Consider the following 17,686-nt stretch of genomic DNA (forward strand, 5'->3'; position numbering starts at 1 on the left):
TAAACATCTTTTGAAAATGAAGCTATGTAAAAATATATACCTCTGGTACAATTGTCAAAACAAAGAATATATTACTAGTAAGTGGTAGGCAGATGTAGCGGAATACAATGTACAAAAGTTTCAACGTTGTGACCATGTGAGATCATACTTGATGCATTTAAGTATCTTCACATGGATCATCTTGTGTATGAAAGAATGATGTTTACCCTTTGGGTTTTTGGATTACTAAGAGAGATACTTCTCTCTGTTGTGTGTTTCCTATTGCTAGATAGTATCTGACTTTCAACACAATATTATAGTGCTCATACATTGCAAGCCCAGTATTATATTGCAAAACTCCATAGAGAAGATATGATTCAATATCAGTTTCAGTTTTAAAATATATCCCACCCCTTCCAAAATTTCAAGGGGGAAGAAAAATACTGCATGTTCAAACATTCAAACAATATATTGCAATACATTCCTTCTTTAGGATACAAGGTATCAACTGCTCCATTTACGACCTGCACAGAGAGCCTCATGGATAGGGTATGCAATGTCTTATCATCTACTCAAAGACTACGACATGGCTCTCAAAATATTGGAGGAGTTCAGGAGAACCCAACAGGTAGATAAACAGGACACAGGGAGACATGTGGGAAGATAGGGAGGGATAGATGAGGGGAAGGGAGGGGGAGAAAATTTTGAAGGGGAGATAGTAGATGTATTTTTCAAAGTTCTGATGTTTTGAGGACATTTTCCTAATAACAGCTAATACTAAGCCAAGGTGTGTGAAAGAATGATGTATACCCTTTGGGTTTTTGGATTACTAAGAGAGATTCTTCTCTCTGTTGTGTGTTTCCTATTGCTAGATAGTATCTGACTTTCAACACAATATGATGGCGCTTATAAAAAGTCCAGCATTCCATTTTTAATTTTGTAAGATTAAGGAGGATATTGAGGCAATAGCCTTCCCTTTAAAAGTTCATGTAATCACAACTGTGATGAGATTCAGTTTCTTGGTTCATCCATCAAAAATAGTTACATCTTGTTGTTTAGGATTAATTCTAGTTTAAATATTGGTAGTTCTTTAGTCATGAGGTCTTTTTTTAGTAAGTAGCTCCAAACCAAAGCAAGGTAATCATACTGTGTGTTAAAGTTGCATGTTTCTCTGCTACCCGAGATGGTTTTCAAAGAAACCCTGAATAGAGGAATTTTGTAGACAAGAGAAAAGGAGGGATGAAAAAGAGACAAGTTGATTGGTTTTATCCAAGGGACTGATATTTGTTTTCAGGTGAAACAATATGATTATGAGACCAGCGAGTTCTTCCTCTATCAAAATGATGTGATGCGGGAAGCAGGGATGCTGGAAGAATCCTTGAAACATCTGGAAAAGTATGAGGGGGAAATCTTTGATCACCTGTCAGTTCTAGAGACAAAAGGTAAGTTTATTTTACTTGCAACATCTTTAGATGTTTCACTGTTTGTTCTTGCTATGTACCTTCACATTCACCGGCTAAAATGGTTTTTGAATACTGGGACTATTTTGAACATATTCTACAAAAAGTAGCCATTGTGTATTTTTTGCCAATTTGCAAATTATTTCCACGGGGGTTATTTTGTTTAATTTTTGTGTGTGGTCTAATTACCCTTAACCCCCTTGTATTTGAGCCCTGGTCACATTCAAGTTGTCAGAATTCCTACATAAATCCATGTATTTGAGGCTATACATGTTGCATTGTTCACAACATGTGTACCCAGATCACTATCAATAACCCTAAACTACATAATCTACATGATAATACTCCTCCTGATCTGTGAATTAAATCCTAATCAATAATAAACCTAATACAAGACTTTTTGAAATTCTATTGCATCCACAGCTGAGTTGTTGATTCTACTTGGGAGACACGATGAAGCCAGGCTAATGTTCCAGACATTAGTAGAGCGTAACCAGAAAACTGGTCGCATTATGATGGTCTAGAAGCGGACGATACGACCGCCAATGAAGAGGAAAGATTAGCCATTTATTTTGGAATTGCAGAGAAATATAACAGAGCTGCAGCTCCCAAGAGAATAGCAATGAATTTTGCCTCAGGTAAGTTTAAAAAAGTTTGTCTTGGAAGGGAAAAAATAGAAAAAACTCCTTCTCCAATTTTCTATGGTATATGTGCAACATCTTTATTGCGGCATATTTTGAGGCAATTTTCTTCTGGACGATTTTAAACTATTTATAACTGATTTTAAACTATTTATAACTGTTTATAACTTTTTTTAAAAGTTGGAATATAGAAGAGAAAAAACTTTCAAATTCAAATTTTAAGCTACATGCATGGTCTTCTGCGACAATCCTGGTTTTGTTTGTGTTGTATGAATTAACATAAAAAACTTAGCTCAAATAATCAAGCTCCAGCTGGCAAAGTACATTACAGTTATAGGACATACTGGATGTAAAACTTCAGATACGCACCCACGCAGACTCCTTGGGAACTTGCCAGCATGATTGGTAACCAAATTGTCCCTGTATTATTTGACCCAAGCAACCAATCAACCATGACTGAGAACCCCTGACCTAGCCTAGTCTGTCCTTGTGTACGGATTCTTATAAATTATGTATTTTGTGTGTGTACATTTTCAGTTGGTATTATTATGCTGTGTTTCTTCAGCTTTTAGCTGTAATAAGGCAATACAATTAGGTCCATGTGAATAATTTTGGAATTTAAAGTTTAAGAAGGTCTGCTAAAGTTACATGCATTATCTATTATTCTCTTATTAATAGGTGAACCCTTTGTGAAGTTACTAGATGAATATTTACGGAAGATGTTGAGAAAAGGTGCTCCCACTGCTTTTGTTAGCGTCAAAGGCCTATACAAGGATCAGGAGAAAGTGAAAACAATTGAAAATATGCTCCTGAGTTTCTTGCAGTGTCTACAAGTTAATGCAACTTTCTCAGAAAGTGGTAAGTGTGAACTAATGTGCTTGTTTAAAAAAACACCATCTTACAAGAAGCAAATACAAAATGCTCTTTACATTTTGAATTTTACTGCTAAGAAGAATTAAACTTTTACTTTTAAATTATTAGGCTTGTGCTCACTGCACTCTTAAGGAATGATGTATACCCTTTGGGTTTTTGGACTACTAAGAGAGACACATCTCTCTGTTGTGTGTTTCCAATTGCTAGATAGTATCTGACCTTAAATCTGGATTTTAATTGAACATAAGCATAAGAAAAACTGATCAATAAGTAAGCATTTAAGTAGACCTCACTATTGAAGTATTATAATTGTACAGAGTTCTTGTATTTCAAAGTATAATTGATTTTTGACTTCCTTACAGAGAGCAATGGAGAAAAGGAGCCTCCAACAGTGGTACTATGGACAATGTTTTTCCTGGCTCAACATTACGACCAGCTGCGGCAAACAGAGAAAGCATTAGAGTACATAGACAAAGCTATAGATCACACACCAACACTTATTGAGCTTTTTACTGTGAAAGCCAAAATATTTAAGGTAGGGAGTGTGGTTAGATAAGGTACCCACATCCATTCCAAATGAATACATTGATATTTATTTGGGTTAGGTAAATTATTGTTTGGTGTTCTTGGTTTAAGGAATGATGTTTACCCATTGGGTTTTTGGATTACTAAGAGAGATATCTCTCTGTTGTGTGTTTCCAATTGCTAGATAGTATCTGACCTTAAAACAAGTCTATTAAAGTGACTGAATGTTCCATTTGTCTTGCGAAAAGTCACATTTATGATATACCAAGATTGTTAACTTTTGATGATCAATGGGGGAAAATGTTGCATTATGGAGCTGTACCAAAGTTGCTGCTGTCCAGTGTCAATGCAAAAGATTACTATCTTGCATTTACATTTTTAGAACTTTTCTTGAACATTTTTTGAAATTTTACACTTTTCCAATTGACCTTAAATATTGGTAAGCTACTTTATTTCAAGATTTAATGCTGCCTAATTGTGTTAAAAACCAAAAATTCAATGTCATGCACCAGTGCGACGGGACTGCCCCCCTCCCCCTCCCTTCCCCAGAAAAAAAAGCAAATTTAAATTGTGACACTTGCGCTCCTCACAAAGTTCAAGAAATTAATACCTTGTAAAATAAAATAGACATGAAAAAGTGAATGCATGAAAAAATGTCTAGACTTGCTGTATGGGTAACTTCAATGTTTCTAGTTTTGTTTTCAAAAGCTAGTTGTTTTAATATTATTAATATTGATAATTTCAGCATGCTGGTGATATAACAAAAGCAGTAGAATGCTTGGACGAGGCTCAGTCACTAGACACCGCTGACAGATTTATTAACTGCAAATGTGCCAAGTATATGCTTCGAGCCAACATGGTGCAACAGGCTGAAGAAATGTGTGCAAAATTCACCAGGGTGAGTATGTGTTGCAGTAGTACTTTAGTGCATCAGGATTCTGGCTTCATTTTTGAGATGTTGCTTAGGTCCTTGAAGAGGAAGCCCGTCAGAGCAGTTCTGGGTGAATTAAACCTGCCTAGTTATCAAATTAATCAGTGACAAGGTTATCTATGAATTTGAGAGGTGCTAATTGATGTTTTAATGTTATTGCATCAATTGGCACCTGTCAAATTCAGAGATAATCTTGTCATTGATTAATTTGATAACCAGGCCGGTTTGGTTCACCCCCAGAAGAACTGCTCTGGTGGGGCTTCCTCTTTTTAATGAGTTTTGGTGATATTTTAGTTATTAAGGCTCAACTTTCCAAGCTGACACCCAGGCAAGTGAAAACTGTTACAACTTGTGTGATGCATTTGCATCCATGGAGAAGATGAAGTGCCAATTCAATGCTTGATGTGCATGAGGTCTAATACCAATGTGATAGTAAGGCAATACAGCCCAACCTCTGTTATACGGCCATGATGGGACCAAGCATTGGCCGGATAAGTGAAAAATCTGGATAAGTGAATTACATCTAATTCTGCATTGAATGTCTGAAGTGCTAATATTGGGACAGCATTGTTACTCAAGATGGGGGTAATAATTAACACTGAAAGATGGTATTTGAGTTATGTATGCCACATAGTTATGTCCTTCTAAATGCTTCAGTGCATGAAATCAAGTTCTCAAAGCATGAAAAACATGTTTTTCTATGAAGATCACATATCCGGATAACAGAGAGATCCATATAAAAGTGGTCCGGATAAAAGAGGTTGGACTGTACCAATATGGTATCTATACTTTGTAAAGCGGCAATTTCCACATAAAGCTAGCATAAAAGTGTTATTTAGTTTTGTCGGGATGACTTACCTGGCTGGCCACCACTAGAAAGCACTGAACTATGAGTATAATGAAGAACCCAATTATTACAAGGAATGCCTGAAGTAAAAGTTAACACCAGCATAGAAGAGTTTTTTGTTTTGTTATATATTGCCTGTGGCATTGGCAAAGAATGAAGGAAGTGATATTGTGTAATTGATTCCCAATATGTAACATGATCAAGGGGAATGAGTCACATGTCGGCAATTTTCAATTAGAAGTTTTTTACATCATTTTCTGGCAGTTACGCTACATTTTGATGCAAACCCCAACAAAATTGGACATCTGCTTACCGAGCTTTTATCAATGGCTGAAAACATTATAAACAAAAGAATTTGAACACTGTTTTTGCCAAAATCTCAAAAACAATATTAGTGACATCCGACTCATTCCCCTTGATCATATCACATATGCGGGTATCATCTTGTTATAATTTCAGTAACCACTTCATTGGTTTGTTTGTTTGTTGTATTTTTTAGGAAGGAGTGCCTGCAATGGAGAACTTAAATGAAATGCAATGTATGTGGTTTCAAACGGAATGTGCTCTCAGCTTTCAACGACAGGGAAAATTTGGGGAAGCGTTGAAGAAATGCCTTGAAATTGACAGGGTAAGTGCAGATTATCCCATTTATTATCAGTATTTGAGATTATTTGAAGTAAAAGATGGTTTAGACTAGACTTTCACACACACACCCCCACACACACCCCTACTCCCCACACCACCCCTACCCCCACACCCACCCTCCCACACACAAAACCCCACTTGCATATATATACAGTCTTATCACGACAAAGGGTGCAGACTGTACATTGATATATATGGGTACATTGATATATGGGGCTGCACCACCTTGATTTAAGGAATGATGTTTACCCTTTGGGTTTTTGGATTACTAAGAGAGATACTTCTCTCTGTTGTGTGTTTCCAATTGCTAGATAGTATCTGACCTTAAATCAAGCATAATTAATTCATATGTGATAATCCATTTTTCTTGGCAATGTTTCACTTGCCAGTCTCATTTGTTTTGTTACCATGATTGTTGCTTTTGATGACAATTAGGGGGAAAATGTGCAGAATTGCACTTGTGAAGAAACTTGGAAAATGTAAATTAAGTGATGAAGTCAATAATTTGAACTGTTTGTCAGGATGATTACTGACCAGATAACTAATTGATGAGTTACTTTTTTGCAGCATTTTGTTGAGATCGTTGAAGACCAGTTTGACTTCCATACGTACTGTATGCGCAAGATGACGCTGCGTTCATACGTCAGTCTACTCAGGTTGGAGGATAAGCTACGAAATCATCAGTTCTATTTCACTTGTGCCAGACTTGCAATAGAGGTTAGTAAATAAATGATTCTCTGTTGGAAGTTCTGTTATGCTAAAAGTACACAAATGCAACAGTTACACACATTTGTAACAAGCAGGATTTAGAAACTCGTAGCAGCAGCAGCATCTATTCACATCAAATAAACTAATCTATATTTTGGATTGATAAACTGGGTAGGGGTTGTTTAATGTAAGAATAATTTTTGAGGGATAAAATCAATGCTTAGTTTCTAAGGTGCCAAATATAGCTCAGATTGCATCAAAGGGCATGTAAGACCCCAGACCCTGGTCATGCTTGTGCTCTCAGAGGATGGGACAACCATGCAGGGATGTTGTAAGTTTTCAGGCTCTTGCCTGTTACCAGATTTACCAAATTTCTTTTATTTTCAGCCCATTTTAGGGCCATTCTGGTAATTTTCACTCTGTTTTTCAGGCTTTTTTGTCAAAGGTGGACTTTCATCCCTGATCCATGCTCATGTTCTCAAAGGACAGGACAAATATAAAAAGGATGGGAGTCTGACCCACTGCCCACTATACTGCTACCCCAGTTTAACGAATCTCATCAGGCACGTGAAAGGGTAAATGGGGCCAGTTTATAGTAATATGCTATTTGTCAGTATGAACAAATCATAACGATACTAAATAAAGCCCTGTAAATCTTCATGTACAAAATGCATTCTTTATTTCCAGGTATATTTGCGGTTACATGACAAGCCCCTTGAAGATGCAGATGCTACAGAACAAATCGACTCAGAAAATCTGAGCCCGAAGGAGTTGAAGAAGTTACGCAGCAAACAAAGAAGAGCACAGAAAAAAGCGCAACAGAGAGAGGAAGAGAAGCAGAAATTGGAAGATAAGAAGCAAGCAAAGAAGCAGCCAGATGCAGAGTTAGACGGGCCCAAAGAGGAGGAGTTAGTAGCGGATAAATTAGCCAGGGTGAGTCAAGGCATTGACAGCAGTTATCTATATATTTACTTGGTGGTGCTGATGGAATGGGTCCAAGATATTGATTTAGCTTGAAGCTGTGCATTTCCAGATTAAACACAATATGTTCATGAAGGGTATTTCATATTCTGGCAAAGTGGAGAAATGATCTTGTGTGACTGGCTTAGTTAGATGACTGTATAATATGTAGAGTTTTGAGTGAAATCAATTTATGAGGTAACAGGTATATATAGATGGCAGTGGCGTAGCTGGGATTTTTTCCAGGGGGGGGCAAGCCTGTATGGGGCCTGTTTTAGCCCAAAATGAAGGTAAATTTTACGTAAAGGCCAGTGCGCGCGAAGCAATGTTACCATATTTCGGTCCAAAACATGGTGTTTTGGGGAACATACCTCAGGCTATTTTAGGGGCCTGGACCCGGTACCCATCTGGTCTAATCGTAAATCCGGCCACAAGTTTGAAATAGCTCAATGGTAAATGACTTAATCGGCCAACTTTGTGTCGATACTGAAAATTTTCGGTTGGGGGCATGCTACAAGAAACATGTCGGACACAGCCTTCTTGACCACCTTTTTCGACTTTTCTTTCTGGGTTGACCATTTTATTGTTTTAGTCAATATACTGTTCCTATAGGTGGTTTTGTGCAATTAGCATTTCAAAAGATTTATATTTCTTTGTCTTCAAGAAGTCATTACAAGTATATTGTCGAGTATATTAATAATAATCGTATGGCCCTACATATCGTAGTCCTATGGATTCCCTCTTTCTCTTCTCTTTCCCTTCTCTTCCCCATATTTTTCCTCTCTCTCCATCCTTTCTCTTTTTTCCCCGCACTAGGGGGGCGGGGCCCAAATAGACAATTTTGCCAGGCTTATTGACAATAATCGTATGGTATTGCATATCGTATGGATTCCCCATCTCTTTTCCCTCCTCTCCCTATCTCCCTCTCTTTTCCCCTTCTCTCCTCTCTTTTTCCTCTCTCTCTCCTTTTCCCTCCTTCGCTAGGGGCGGGGCCCAAATAGCGCTTAGGGGCGGGGGGCCCAAATAGGCAATTTTTTTTTGCCAGGGGGCAATTGCCCCCCCTGCCCCCGGCAGCTACGCCACTGATAGATGGGTGAAATACTACTACTACTAATAATAATAAGTCTTTATTTCCCACATTAACAACAACATTAAATAACAAGCAAGAATATATAAAAAAAAAACATGAAAAGACAAAAAAGACAAGTAAAATGACATGGAGGAGAAGATCAAAAGGCCATGGAGACAAGAAGTGATCATCCCCTAAGACATAATAAAAACAAACAAGATTTAAATAATGTTTTTGTCACCACAATGAATATAACACCATTGAACTAACTAATATAAAAGGTACATATATGTTAATATATAAACAAGCCAAGAAGATAAATATGTAGAATGGTTTTGCAATACATTTCATATTAATATGGTGTGCATTTTGTTTTCAAACAAGTTAGATGGTATATTTAGGTGAACTTTAAGAGGATAAAGATAATTTTGCTAGAACAAGTTGAAATTTGAGTGTAAAGTGTGATGTATTTTTGTTTGTTTGCTTACAGATTGATGATCCTTTAGAACAAGCGGTATACTTTCTGAAGCCATTACAAAGTCTGGCCAATAACAGAATAGAAACGCATCTTCTAGCATTTGAAATCTACTATAGAAAAAGTAAGTGCACTGTGATACACAGCAGGCAGATTTGATGTGTATTTGAAATCATTTTGATGGAAGTTACTTCGCTGCTGTATTAAGTTTGGTATCACAATTTCACTCAATTGAAAACATTAATGAAACACCTTTGACCTGTAGATATTTGTTTCAATCACATAAGTTGCTGATGTCCAGTGGATATTATGCCACCGTAACCATGCTCTGTGGTGAGGCTTGATGACATCAGAATACAATTATGTTTGTTGTGTTTTCACTTATCATACAAGGTTTAAACATAGATGGTATTATTTGCTTTACAGAAGAGCTTTTTGTCTGATTACCAAGAGAGTGCAAGCCTCAAAGGCAAAGCAAGCAAATATTTCTGCAGTCAAGGTCGCTAATATACCATGCGAGTCACCAGGTCAATTCAGTTGGTGTGATATGCACTTAGTGCACTTTTATTTACAAACTCAACCAAGAAGAAGTCCACGGTGGAACCAAAATGAAATGACTCAATGTGATATTTGTTTTGTTGCAGATAAATTGTTACTAATGCTGCAGTCTGTGAAACGAGCTCACTCTATAGACCCAAGTCATCCCAGATTACATGAGTGCCTCATTAGGATTCACAAGAAGGGTATGTATCGCAATAAAACACAGACCACCTAGAAATCATGTATGTGATGCATGATCACATTTGCATAACATAATGCTTTGTGCCACAAGCTGTTCCCTTGTAAACGGAGAATGTTAAGTAGAGCATTTTGAACAACGGCATTAATGCACTGTGTTTATATTTTCTTGATGATGTTGAAAAATGTCTTGCATAACTTTGAATACTGAGGTAAGGCAATAGAAACAAATTAGTTTGATCTTTCGATCGACCATCGATGCTTGGTCGATCCTTATTATTTATGAAATCAATTAATTTCTATTGTTAATTGTGATAAAAGAGTAATTTGTGCCTGTAGAGATATTGATCAATATAAATTTAGCGTTAGTTATGATTAATTAGTTGATAGTTCATTAATAACAAGCATCAAAGCGGCATCGACGGTCTATCCAAAGATCAAACATATTTGTTTCTGGTGCCTAACGTAAAGTAAATAGAAGATGTTTAGAATGGTATGGACAGTCGACATTAATATTTGGTGGATTTTATCAATTACTGTGTGGTGCTCTTTGATTTAAGGAATGATGTTTACCCTTTGGGTTTTTGGATTACTAAGAGAGATACTTCTCCCTGTTGTGTGTTTCCAATTGCTAGATAGTATCTGACCTTAAATCAAGTGTAATTAAGTCAGCTTCAAGTAAATTAGTAAGGTTTATTGTATTATGATTGTGAAATTTTTCAATTTTCGCTGGGTTATTTTCAGAACGGTGTATTGATAAAAACCCGCGAAAATATTTTTAACCCAAAGCCTTCAATGCGTAGCTGTGTGACACTACATAAGAAACTGTTTAGAACAGATAAAATAGCGAAAAATTAATAGCTCTAAAATATGGCGCTATACAGTAGCTTGTGAATAATTGGTGAGCTGATACAGCCAGGTGAAATGCACATTAAATCAAGAAATTTTGTTCAGTAAATAGGCTTCTTAGTGGGAATTCATAATAAGGTACCGTATTTCCACGAGTACGCAGTTTGTTATCACAGTACTGGTGCAGCTGGTCCCTTTGTGTAATTGTCAGAGGTCGAGCTGTCGTCAGATGTGTCTCTGACTGACACATCCTCAGTGTATTTGTAGAAATACTATTAACTTTTCTGTATTTGAATTTAGTGAGACATCACAATGGATACATAGGCTTGCCACTAACATTTGATAGATCCTCAGGATACTATTTTCTTCTAAATAATGTAATATAATTGCTTTACATTTTTTTCTACTAGTGGAGACATCCAATAATATAGATGAGTCTGTACAGAAAGTGGTTTCTCAAGAGCTACATCGACTATTAGAAGGTAAAAGTGCAGTACAGTTCAACAGTGACTTCATTGCAGCCCACCCTAATTCAATACAGTACCGTACATCAGGTAAGTCAGGCTAGTAGAGGAAACACAATTTAACCCAAGTTACATGTAGATACGTTTTATGGTGTATATTTAGGTATATGTAACACTGCCAGTAAAACACAGAAGATGTTTGGTTACACAGTTTCTTCTTATAAATCATCACTTTATTAAAATGAATTGTGTATCAAATATAAAGGAGCTTCAGTGCTACCCATAGGGAGTACTATGTACAATTGTCAGCGGCATGGTGTTGGCATGAGAAAGGAACATTGAAGAAGTGTGCTTTCCAATAAACACAAAACCAATGGGTACCAAACATTTTGATGCAGACTGTATATGGGCAGAGGTGTGTAAGCCCAACATATATATTATTATCAAGATAGTGTAATGTATTTATTTTGTTTGCGACAGGTGCCCGGATGTCTGCGTTTATAGACCCAAGCAAGTTAGAAGAAGCCATGTCACTAGCTACATGTCTTGATGACAATCTTATAGATAGAAATATACCGGTGAGTAAACGTTGTACCCACTGTACCACTCAGTACTCCTCATGGGCTCCACCACTTGAATTGGCCTCTAAAAATATGCTGATTGGTTATATATGGTTATCATGTATTGAGCCAATCAGAGCTATGGTAAGAATAGTCAGTTGGGCTGAAGGGGGTTAAGCTTTGCAATCATCATTGACCACTTGCCTTTATCAATTTTAGTATTCATATTGTGGGCCATGTGACTGTGTAAAGTTAAAATATGTAAAGTCTGGACTCACAGAAATGTTATTGACAAACTAGATATTTTGGTTTAGAAAACATTGTTTGCCACTTTGCCATTGAAGTTTGAATCCTTGAGGGAGACATTCAACCACTATGCATTATATAATTCAATATTTATTACCCTGCAACTTCAAATTACTGTACATCTGGCTGTCAAAGTTCATAGGATCTTTATTTCAGCCTAACCAAAACTCATGATTTTGAAATTGAATGAATTAATTTTGTTTTCCCCTGCAGAATTGTACCCAAGTACACCACCTCCTAGCAGATGATTATAAGCAGGCAGATGCAGCGTTAGAGTATAGCAAGAAGTGCCACAAGCTGTTCCCCTATGCACAAGTATTTACGCCGCCACAAACAGCGCCCTCCCCTGCAACGCAGCCTAAAGTGGATAATGATATCAACTCTGTAGCCAGCTCAAAGAAGGAAATGAAACAACAGATGAATGATGGAACATTGTGTAACAATACAGAGAAGGCATCGTAGGGTTATATCTGTCTTCTTGAGGCAGTCACTCCTGGTCAGCTTGATGCTTTTCCCCTTACTCAGTTTATTTGGATCCCTGTGCGTGTTTTGGTACAATTCAGCTGATGTACATGACATTGTCATCATCTCCATATCCTGTTGGACATTCGGCTGCTAGCGTAATTTAACATCTCTATGAATTGTCATATTATTGGTGCATTGTGGCAAGGAGAAAGGGATTGTTTTACAGACTTACATAGTCAAAATAGTATGTGGGATGTGTTTTGAGGAACAAAAAATGGCATTCCTGCAAATTCTATTTCTCCATGTAAACTGATATCAAGTCTAATTCAAATAAGAATGCAATTTTTTGAAATTCTGAAAACAATTATTATGATAGCAAGGGCTTGAACTAGGAAAAGTGTTGAAAAGTTTTTGTACACCCTCAATAGAGTCTTTGACTCAGGGGATTTACAAGCATGCCTTTGCAAAACGTTTATTTATTTTGGGAATCATGATATTTTGTGTCAATTTTATGCAAATATACAGGTGTAAAACTTCATAGTGAAGTTTGCAACCAGAAAGTTTTGGCAGTTTAATTATCCAGTTATAAAACCCAATTTCTGATCTGCTCCCACAAATTAGGAAACTTGGTCCATTTTCAAAATCGGTTTCATAGTTTCATAGCAAACTGTGTGAACCCGTATCTTTGCTGTGTAAGCTTGGAAATGGATCATAAGCATGTCATTTACTTCATTATAGATCAACCTTTTTCATCTTGTGATGGTAGAATTGAAAATTTCACCTCTTCCAAACTTGATAGATGTTATGCCCAATATAAACTATGCTGCCATACATCTAATTTGTGGGAATAGGTCATTTTGATATGAATGGCCTCCTGATCAGGCTAGTGTAAGTTTTAATTATTGGTGCAAATAATCTTCAGTTGTATGTCTATTGTATGTTCAATAAACTTAGACTCAGTTTGTTTAATTATGGTGTGTTCAAACATGTAAAAAAATGTGTTTTTTGTTAGGACCTCATTTGCTAGGCTGGTTCTATTCAATTTCAAGTATTTCAGATTGGCTATAGTAGGATGCTGGGTTTATATCAAACTATGTCAAACCAGAGCAACTGGTTCCCGACATTGACATTTGATCAGCTTATATTAAAAATGGGCCAGAATTGAATAGATTTTGAGGTAGAATTCTTTTGCATGAAGACATGTTAGGTTCACCGATGTTAAGAGCCTTTCCTGTTATGATATATGACTGAGTTCACAAATTATCAACCAAATCTGAGTCTTAATTGAACACACAACAGGCATGTCTTCCATATATTTCAATGCATGTAATACGGCAGGTCATGTACGTGTACGTCCATGTTGAGTGTACATATATAATCACATTCACAGCCTGGTTTGCCTCCTTATTTTCATATGGAAAGCAGATATGTGATTTACATAATATGCCAATGAGAGGCCAATATACTGTGACTTTATTCAATCAGCCGATAGAAATTGAATTCACACCATACATTTTTGTGGTACACAATTATTTGATGTCAATTTTGGTAGTACTGAAAGCAGTGTTGGACTTGAAAATTTGTGTATCTAAGCAGCTGCAGGTGCAAAGTAAATACCATATTATAGCCTGTCTGGCAAGTCACATCTAAGGTGCTTTGTGATAACATTTCACATGAAGTAACTGTAATATCACTTGCCTTCCTATATCTCAATGTACACTCAGATTTAGGTTTAATCATAATTTTCAGATTATGAAAATGCCATCGCTGGCAGTCGAGCAAGTTGTTATGGTCCCACACGCACATGATAACGAAATGGCTCGGTGGAATGCACTGATGATTGCATTCATCAGAGACACAAATTGAAGCACTTATATTGTCATGAACACAGGCTTGTTGTGTTTTTCTTGTGATATTGTTCACAGGCTGGCATTGGTATTTGAAGGATTCTGTTAAAGAATTTTTTGCAGAATTTGCAGTATGCCCTGTGCACTATTATATGACAGCATAGATAGTATACCGTAAAACCTTGTCTACAAGCATATATAGTGCTTTTGGTGAAAGCTAAATTAGTCCAGGCACCATCCATCGATAGAATTATAACATTGTGGAGTTTGAGCAAATAAATAACCGATACAAGCTTATACAAACAAGTATTATTGTAAGCCCAATCTATTGTATTGACATATTTTCGGCTGTGTCATATAAATTTTTTATTTTTGCTTTCATCAAAAACACTATATGCTTGTAGACAAGGTTTTACGGTAGATCGTAAGTGATCATTGGTATTCAAGTACATTTGTGACCATATCAGTTACTACTTTCTACAATTCTGTGAGTTCTTTTCCAGAAACTTAAGGATTAAAAGTGTGAGGTTGACAGTGAAAGAAATGAGTAACCCTTCAATAGTGAAATTTGTAGGCGAATCCATACCTTATTTTACACAGAATATGAGCATTAGATAAAAAGAAGATTGATCTATGAGCCACAGCTTTTTCTTTAGTTCATTGTTGGATTTTGTAAACTTTAATTGTACATCTTCTGAAGAAAATTAAATTTGTTTGTTTGTTTTTTTCAACAAAATTGTTTCTTCATGCCCTAACTCATTTTCCTGTTTGGACTGCATTAATTTCTATGAAATTGTGTCTTGAATGTTTGCATCGGTAAAATGTTCATTGATTGAAAGAATAACAAAATGTCTCACAAGAAGGTTTCCAAGTAAGCAGATACACCACATGTAATTTTGGAGCAAATTTAAGTGTTACCTAGATAGCTCAAATTTATTTTACTTTAAAATGCAATTTAAATCTGTAATAATGATCACATGGACTGTAGAAATTGTAATTGCACTGACATATCTGACATTTTATACCATTATATTTCCATCAATCCATACTATAGAACAATGCATCATATATATTGAAACTCTTAAATTGGCAGATGAATACAGGAAGATTGTGCATTATTATAACAAATCACTCCCAATCCGATTTTATTCAGTGCAATGAGAGTAATGTTGAATCCGGATTTTTAGTCCTTGGTTTGAAATATTCATAGTGCAGTGTCAAAACTTACAAAGCTGGATTGGTGCAAACTGAAACTCGTTTGTGATAAACTGCAAACTTTTTAAGCAGTATACGCTGGCGAAGTTATGTAATAATCTGATTAACTACCATAGCAATAGGTGAAAACAATTTATGAATATACCGTGCTGCACTGGCACGTTCACATGGTACCTCTGCATTGAACCATATCATGCTGATCACTCTCATCTGTAAGATTGGCATCTTTAAAAAGATATTGTATTCAATTCATGATTGCAGACATAAACAGGTGATGAGTGCAACCTGCTTGTAGTGCAGCGCGATACATTCAAAAAAATTTCAGCTATTGCTATGGTAGTTAATCCGATTTATTTCTGTGAATTTTTGTTCCACCATTAATATTAATTGATGAATTTAATGAAATTTGGTTACATGAAATTAACAAAATTAAATTGCTTGCAGAAATAATTTGCAAAATTACTGTCATTTTTCAATCCTTTTCCTTCCATTTTAGTATAAAATTCATAATTTTCAACATTTGAATTGAGTTGAATTAGATTGGGTCACTTCTAAAGTACTAGATATGTTTGGCTCAAATATTTTGTATAAGTGGTGGGAAAATTATTTTTTTAGTAAAGCACATCTCCAAAAAGAGTAAAGATGTTTTATAATGTTACAAAACATTAATGTTACCATATGCACAAATGAGAAGCTAGAAAACATTTCTGTCCCACATGCAAATATGTGGTACATAAAAGCAAATTGGGTTTAAGTATGTCTTTTAACCCAAAAGTTGAGGTTAAAGAATTTATCTTTAAAGACATCTTTGCACAATAGTTGACATATTTTGGTAGCAGGGCTATGGTATAATTTCATATGCAACTCATCAGAATGTCAGAGATTGTGGAATGATGGTAGCACTGCATTGAAACTTTGGTTCACCTCAGTGACTTTGGTGCTTTTACATGGTTCCACTGCAAGCACTCTGTGTTTAACTAAACATTGGTGATTCAATAGTCAATATACACACAAACGAACTTGGTGTGAACCAAAGTTTATTAATGCATGTGATGTTGCTATGAATTGGAATAAAGATGTCTGCAGGTTTTTAAATACATATACATGGCTATTTCATAGAGTAAACATCAACACTGTTCTTCCTCAATATTTGCTCTACATGTAAGGATCCATTACCAAGTTACTTCAGTGGTCTCCTGAGTGGCTGATTTGATGTAATCATACTTACACTCACTGTGAATGAAAGCTAGCCATGTTTTGTGATTGAAAATATTCATCTGGATCGGTAGGAAAATCAGTTGATATTTTCTGATCCAAAGAATGGACTTACTGTGTGTACAGCAACACCTGTTGCTCAAGTCAACACTTGATGAGAAGTGACTGCTATTGTGAACTAGCAGTCATGTTGCAAGCTGATTTCCCCACAATGTGTTGTTGCCAGCTGATTTTGTCCCGTTGACCTAATGGATACAGGAAGCAGCATAGGGTTTTGGTTACCCGCGACATTTAGCCACCACGCAAGTCTTCAGAAATCTATTTTTGCAAGATTCAAGCCTGAATTTGTAATTTTCATATTTTTCCTGTGCAAAAACAAGTTTTAAGTGCAATATAAGTTGAAATTACTGCACTTGAGCTTTGAGTTGATTTTTTTAACCTCCCCTTGTATCTTCCCCTCCCTTCCTACCCTGTTTGAAACTCAGCATGTAATGTAGTATGGCTCAGGATATTGTTAATGAGTGGTCATTTTTCAGAAAATGTGGATTAAAATGACTTGCACCCTTAGCAATAAATGAATGTTGTGATGTGTAGTGATGATGATTTATTGGGCTAATCCATTTAAAATCCACACTCCCCATGTGGAAGATTTTGGAAATATCTTCTGCAGGGAGAAAGAATATGAATTTTCAAATGGAATGAGCACATTAATCAACTCTATTTAAAACTTACCCACCCTCTAGAAGTTTTACATGGAGCTGCCTAATGTGTCCATTCCAATGGAAATGTGTACTCACTCTGGTGAAGATCTAACATCCAACACATGGAGAGTATGTATTTTAAATGGAATAGCATATTATGAACCGATGAAATGAGTTAATGTGATGCTATCAAGCAATGAGTTGCATGTTCCA

The 17,686-nt window shown here is 36.2% G+C and overlaps 1 protein-coding gene across 1 annotated transcript in view; it reads left to right on the forward strand.

Moving 5' to 3' along the window:
- Window positions 1-14,972, forward strand: part of LOC140161211 (N-alpha-acetyltransferase 15, NatA auxiliary subunit-like) — a 42,239-nt gene extending 27,267 nt beyond the window's left edge. The window contains 15 exon segments of the mRNA XM_072184663.1: window positions 473-607; window positions 1,274-1,421; window positions 1,863-1,928; window positions 1,931-2,077; window positions 2,759-2,938; window positions 3,316-3,488; window positions 4,224-4,376; window positions 5,756-5,884; window positions 6,469-6,618; window positions 7,297-7,542; window positions 9,129-9,237; window positions 9,758-9,856; window positions 11,111-11,254; window positions 11,645-11,742; window positions 12,244-14,972. Coding sequence (XP_072040764.1) covers window positions 473-607; window positions 1,274-1,421; window positions 1,863-1,928; window positions 1,931-2,077; window positions 2,759-2,938; window positions 3,316-3,488; window positions 4,224-4,376; window positions 5,756-5,884; window positions 6,469-6,618; window positions 7,297-7,542; window positions 9,129-9,237; window positions 9,758-9,856; window positions 11,111-11,254; window positions 11,645-11,742; window positions 12,244-12,492 — 2,226 coding nt within the window. The 3' untranslated portion in view covers window positions 12,493-14,972.
- Window positions 14,973-17,686: the final 2,714 nt, after the last annotated feature.

This window comes from Amphiura filiformis, chromosome 9, assembly GCF_039555335.1.
Source record: "Amphiura filiformis chromosome 9, Afil_fr2py, whole genome shotgun sequence".
Taxonomy (NCBI): domain Eukaryota; kingdom Metazoa; phylum Echinodermata; class Ophiuroidea; order Amphilepidida; family Amphiuridae; genus Amphiura; species Amphiura filiformis.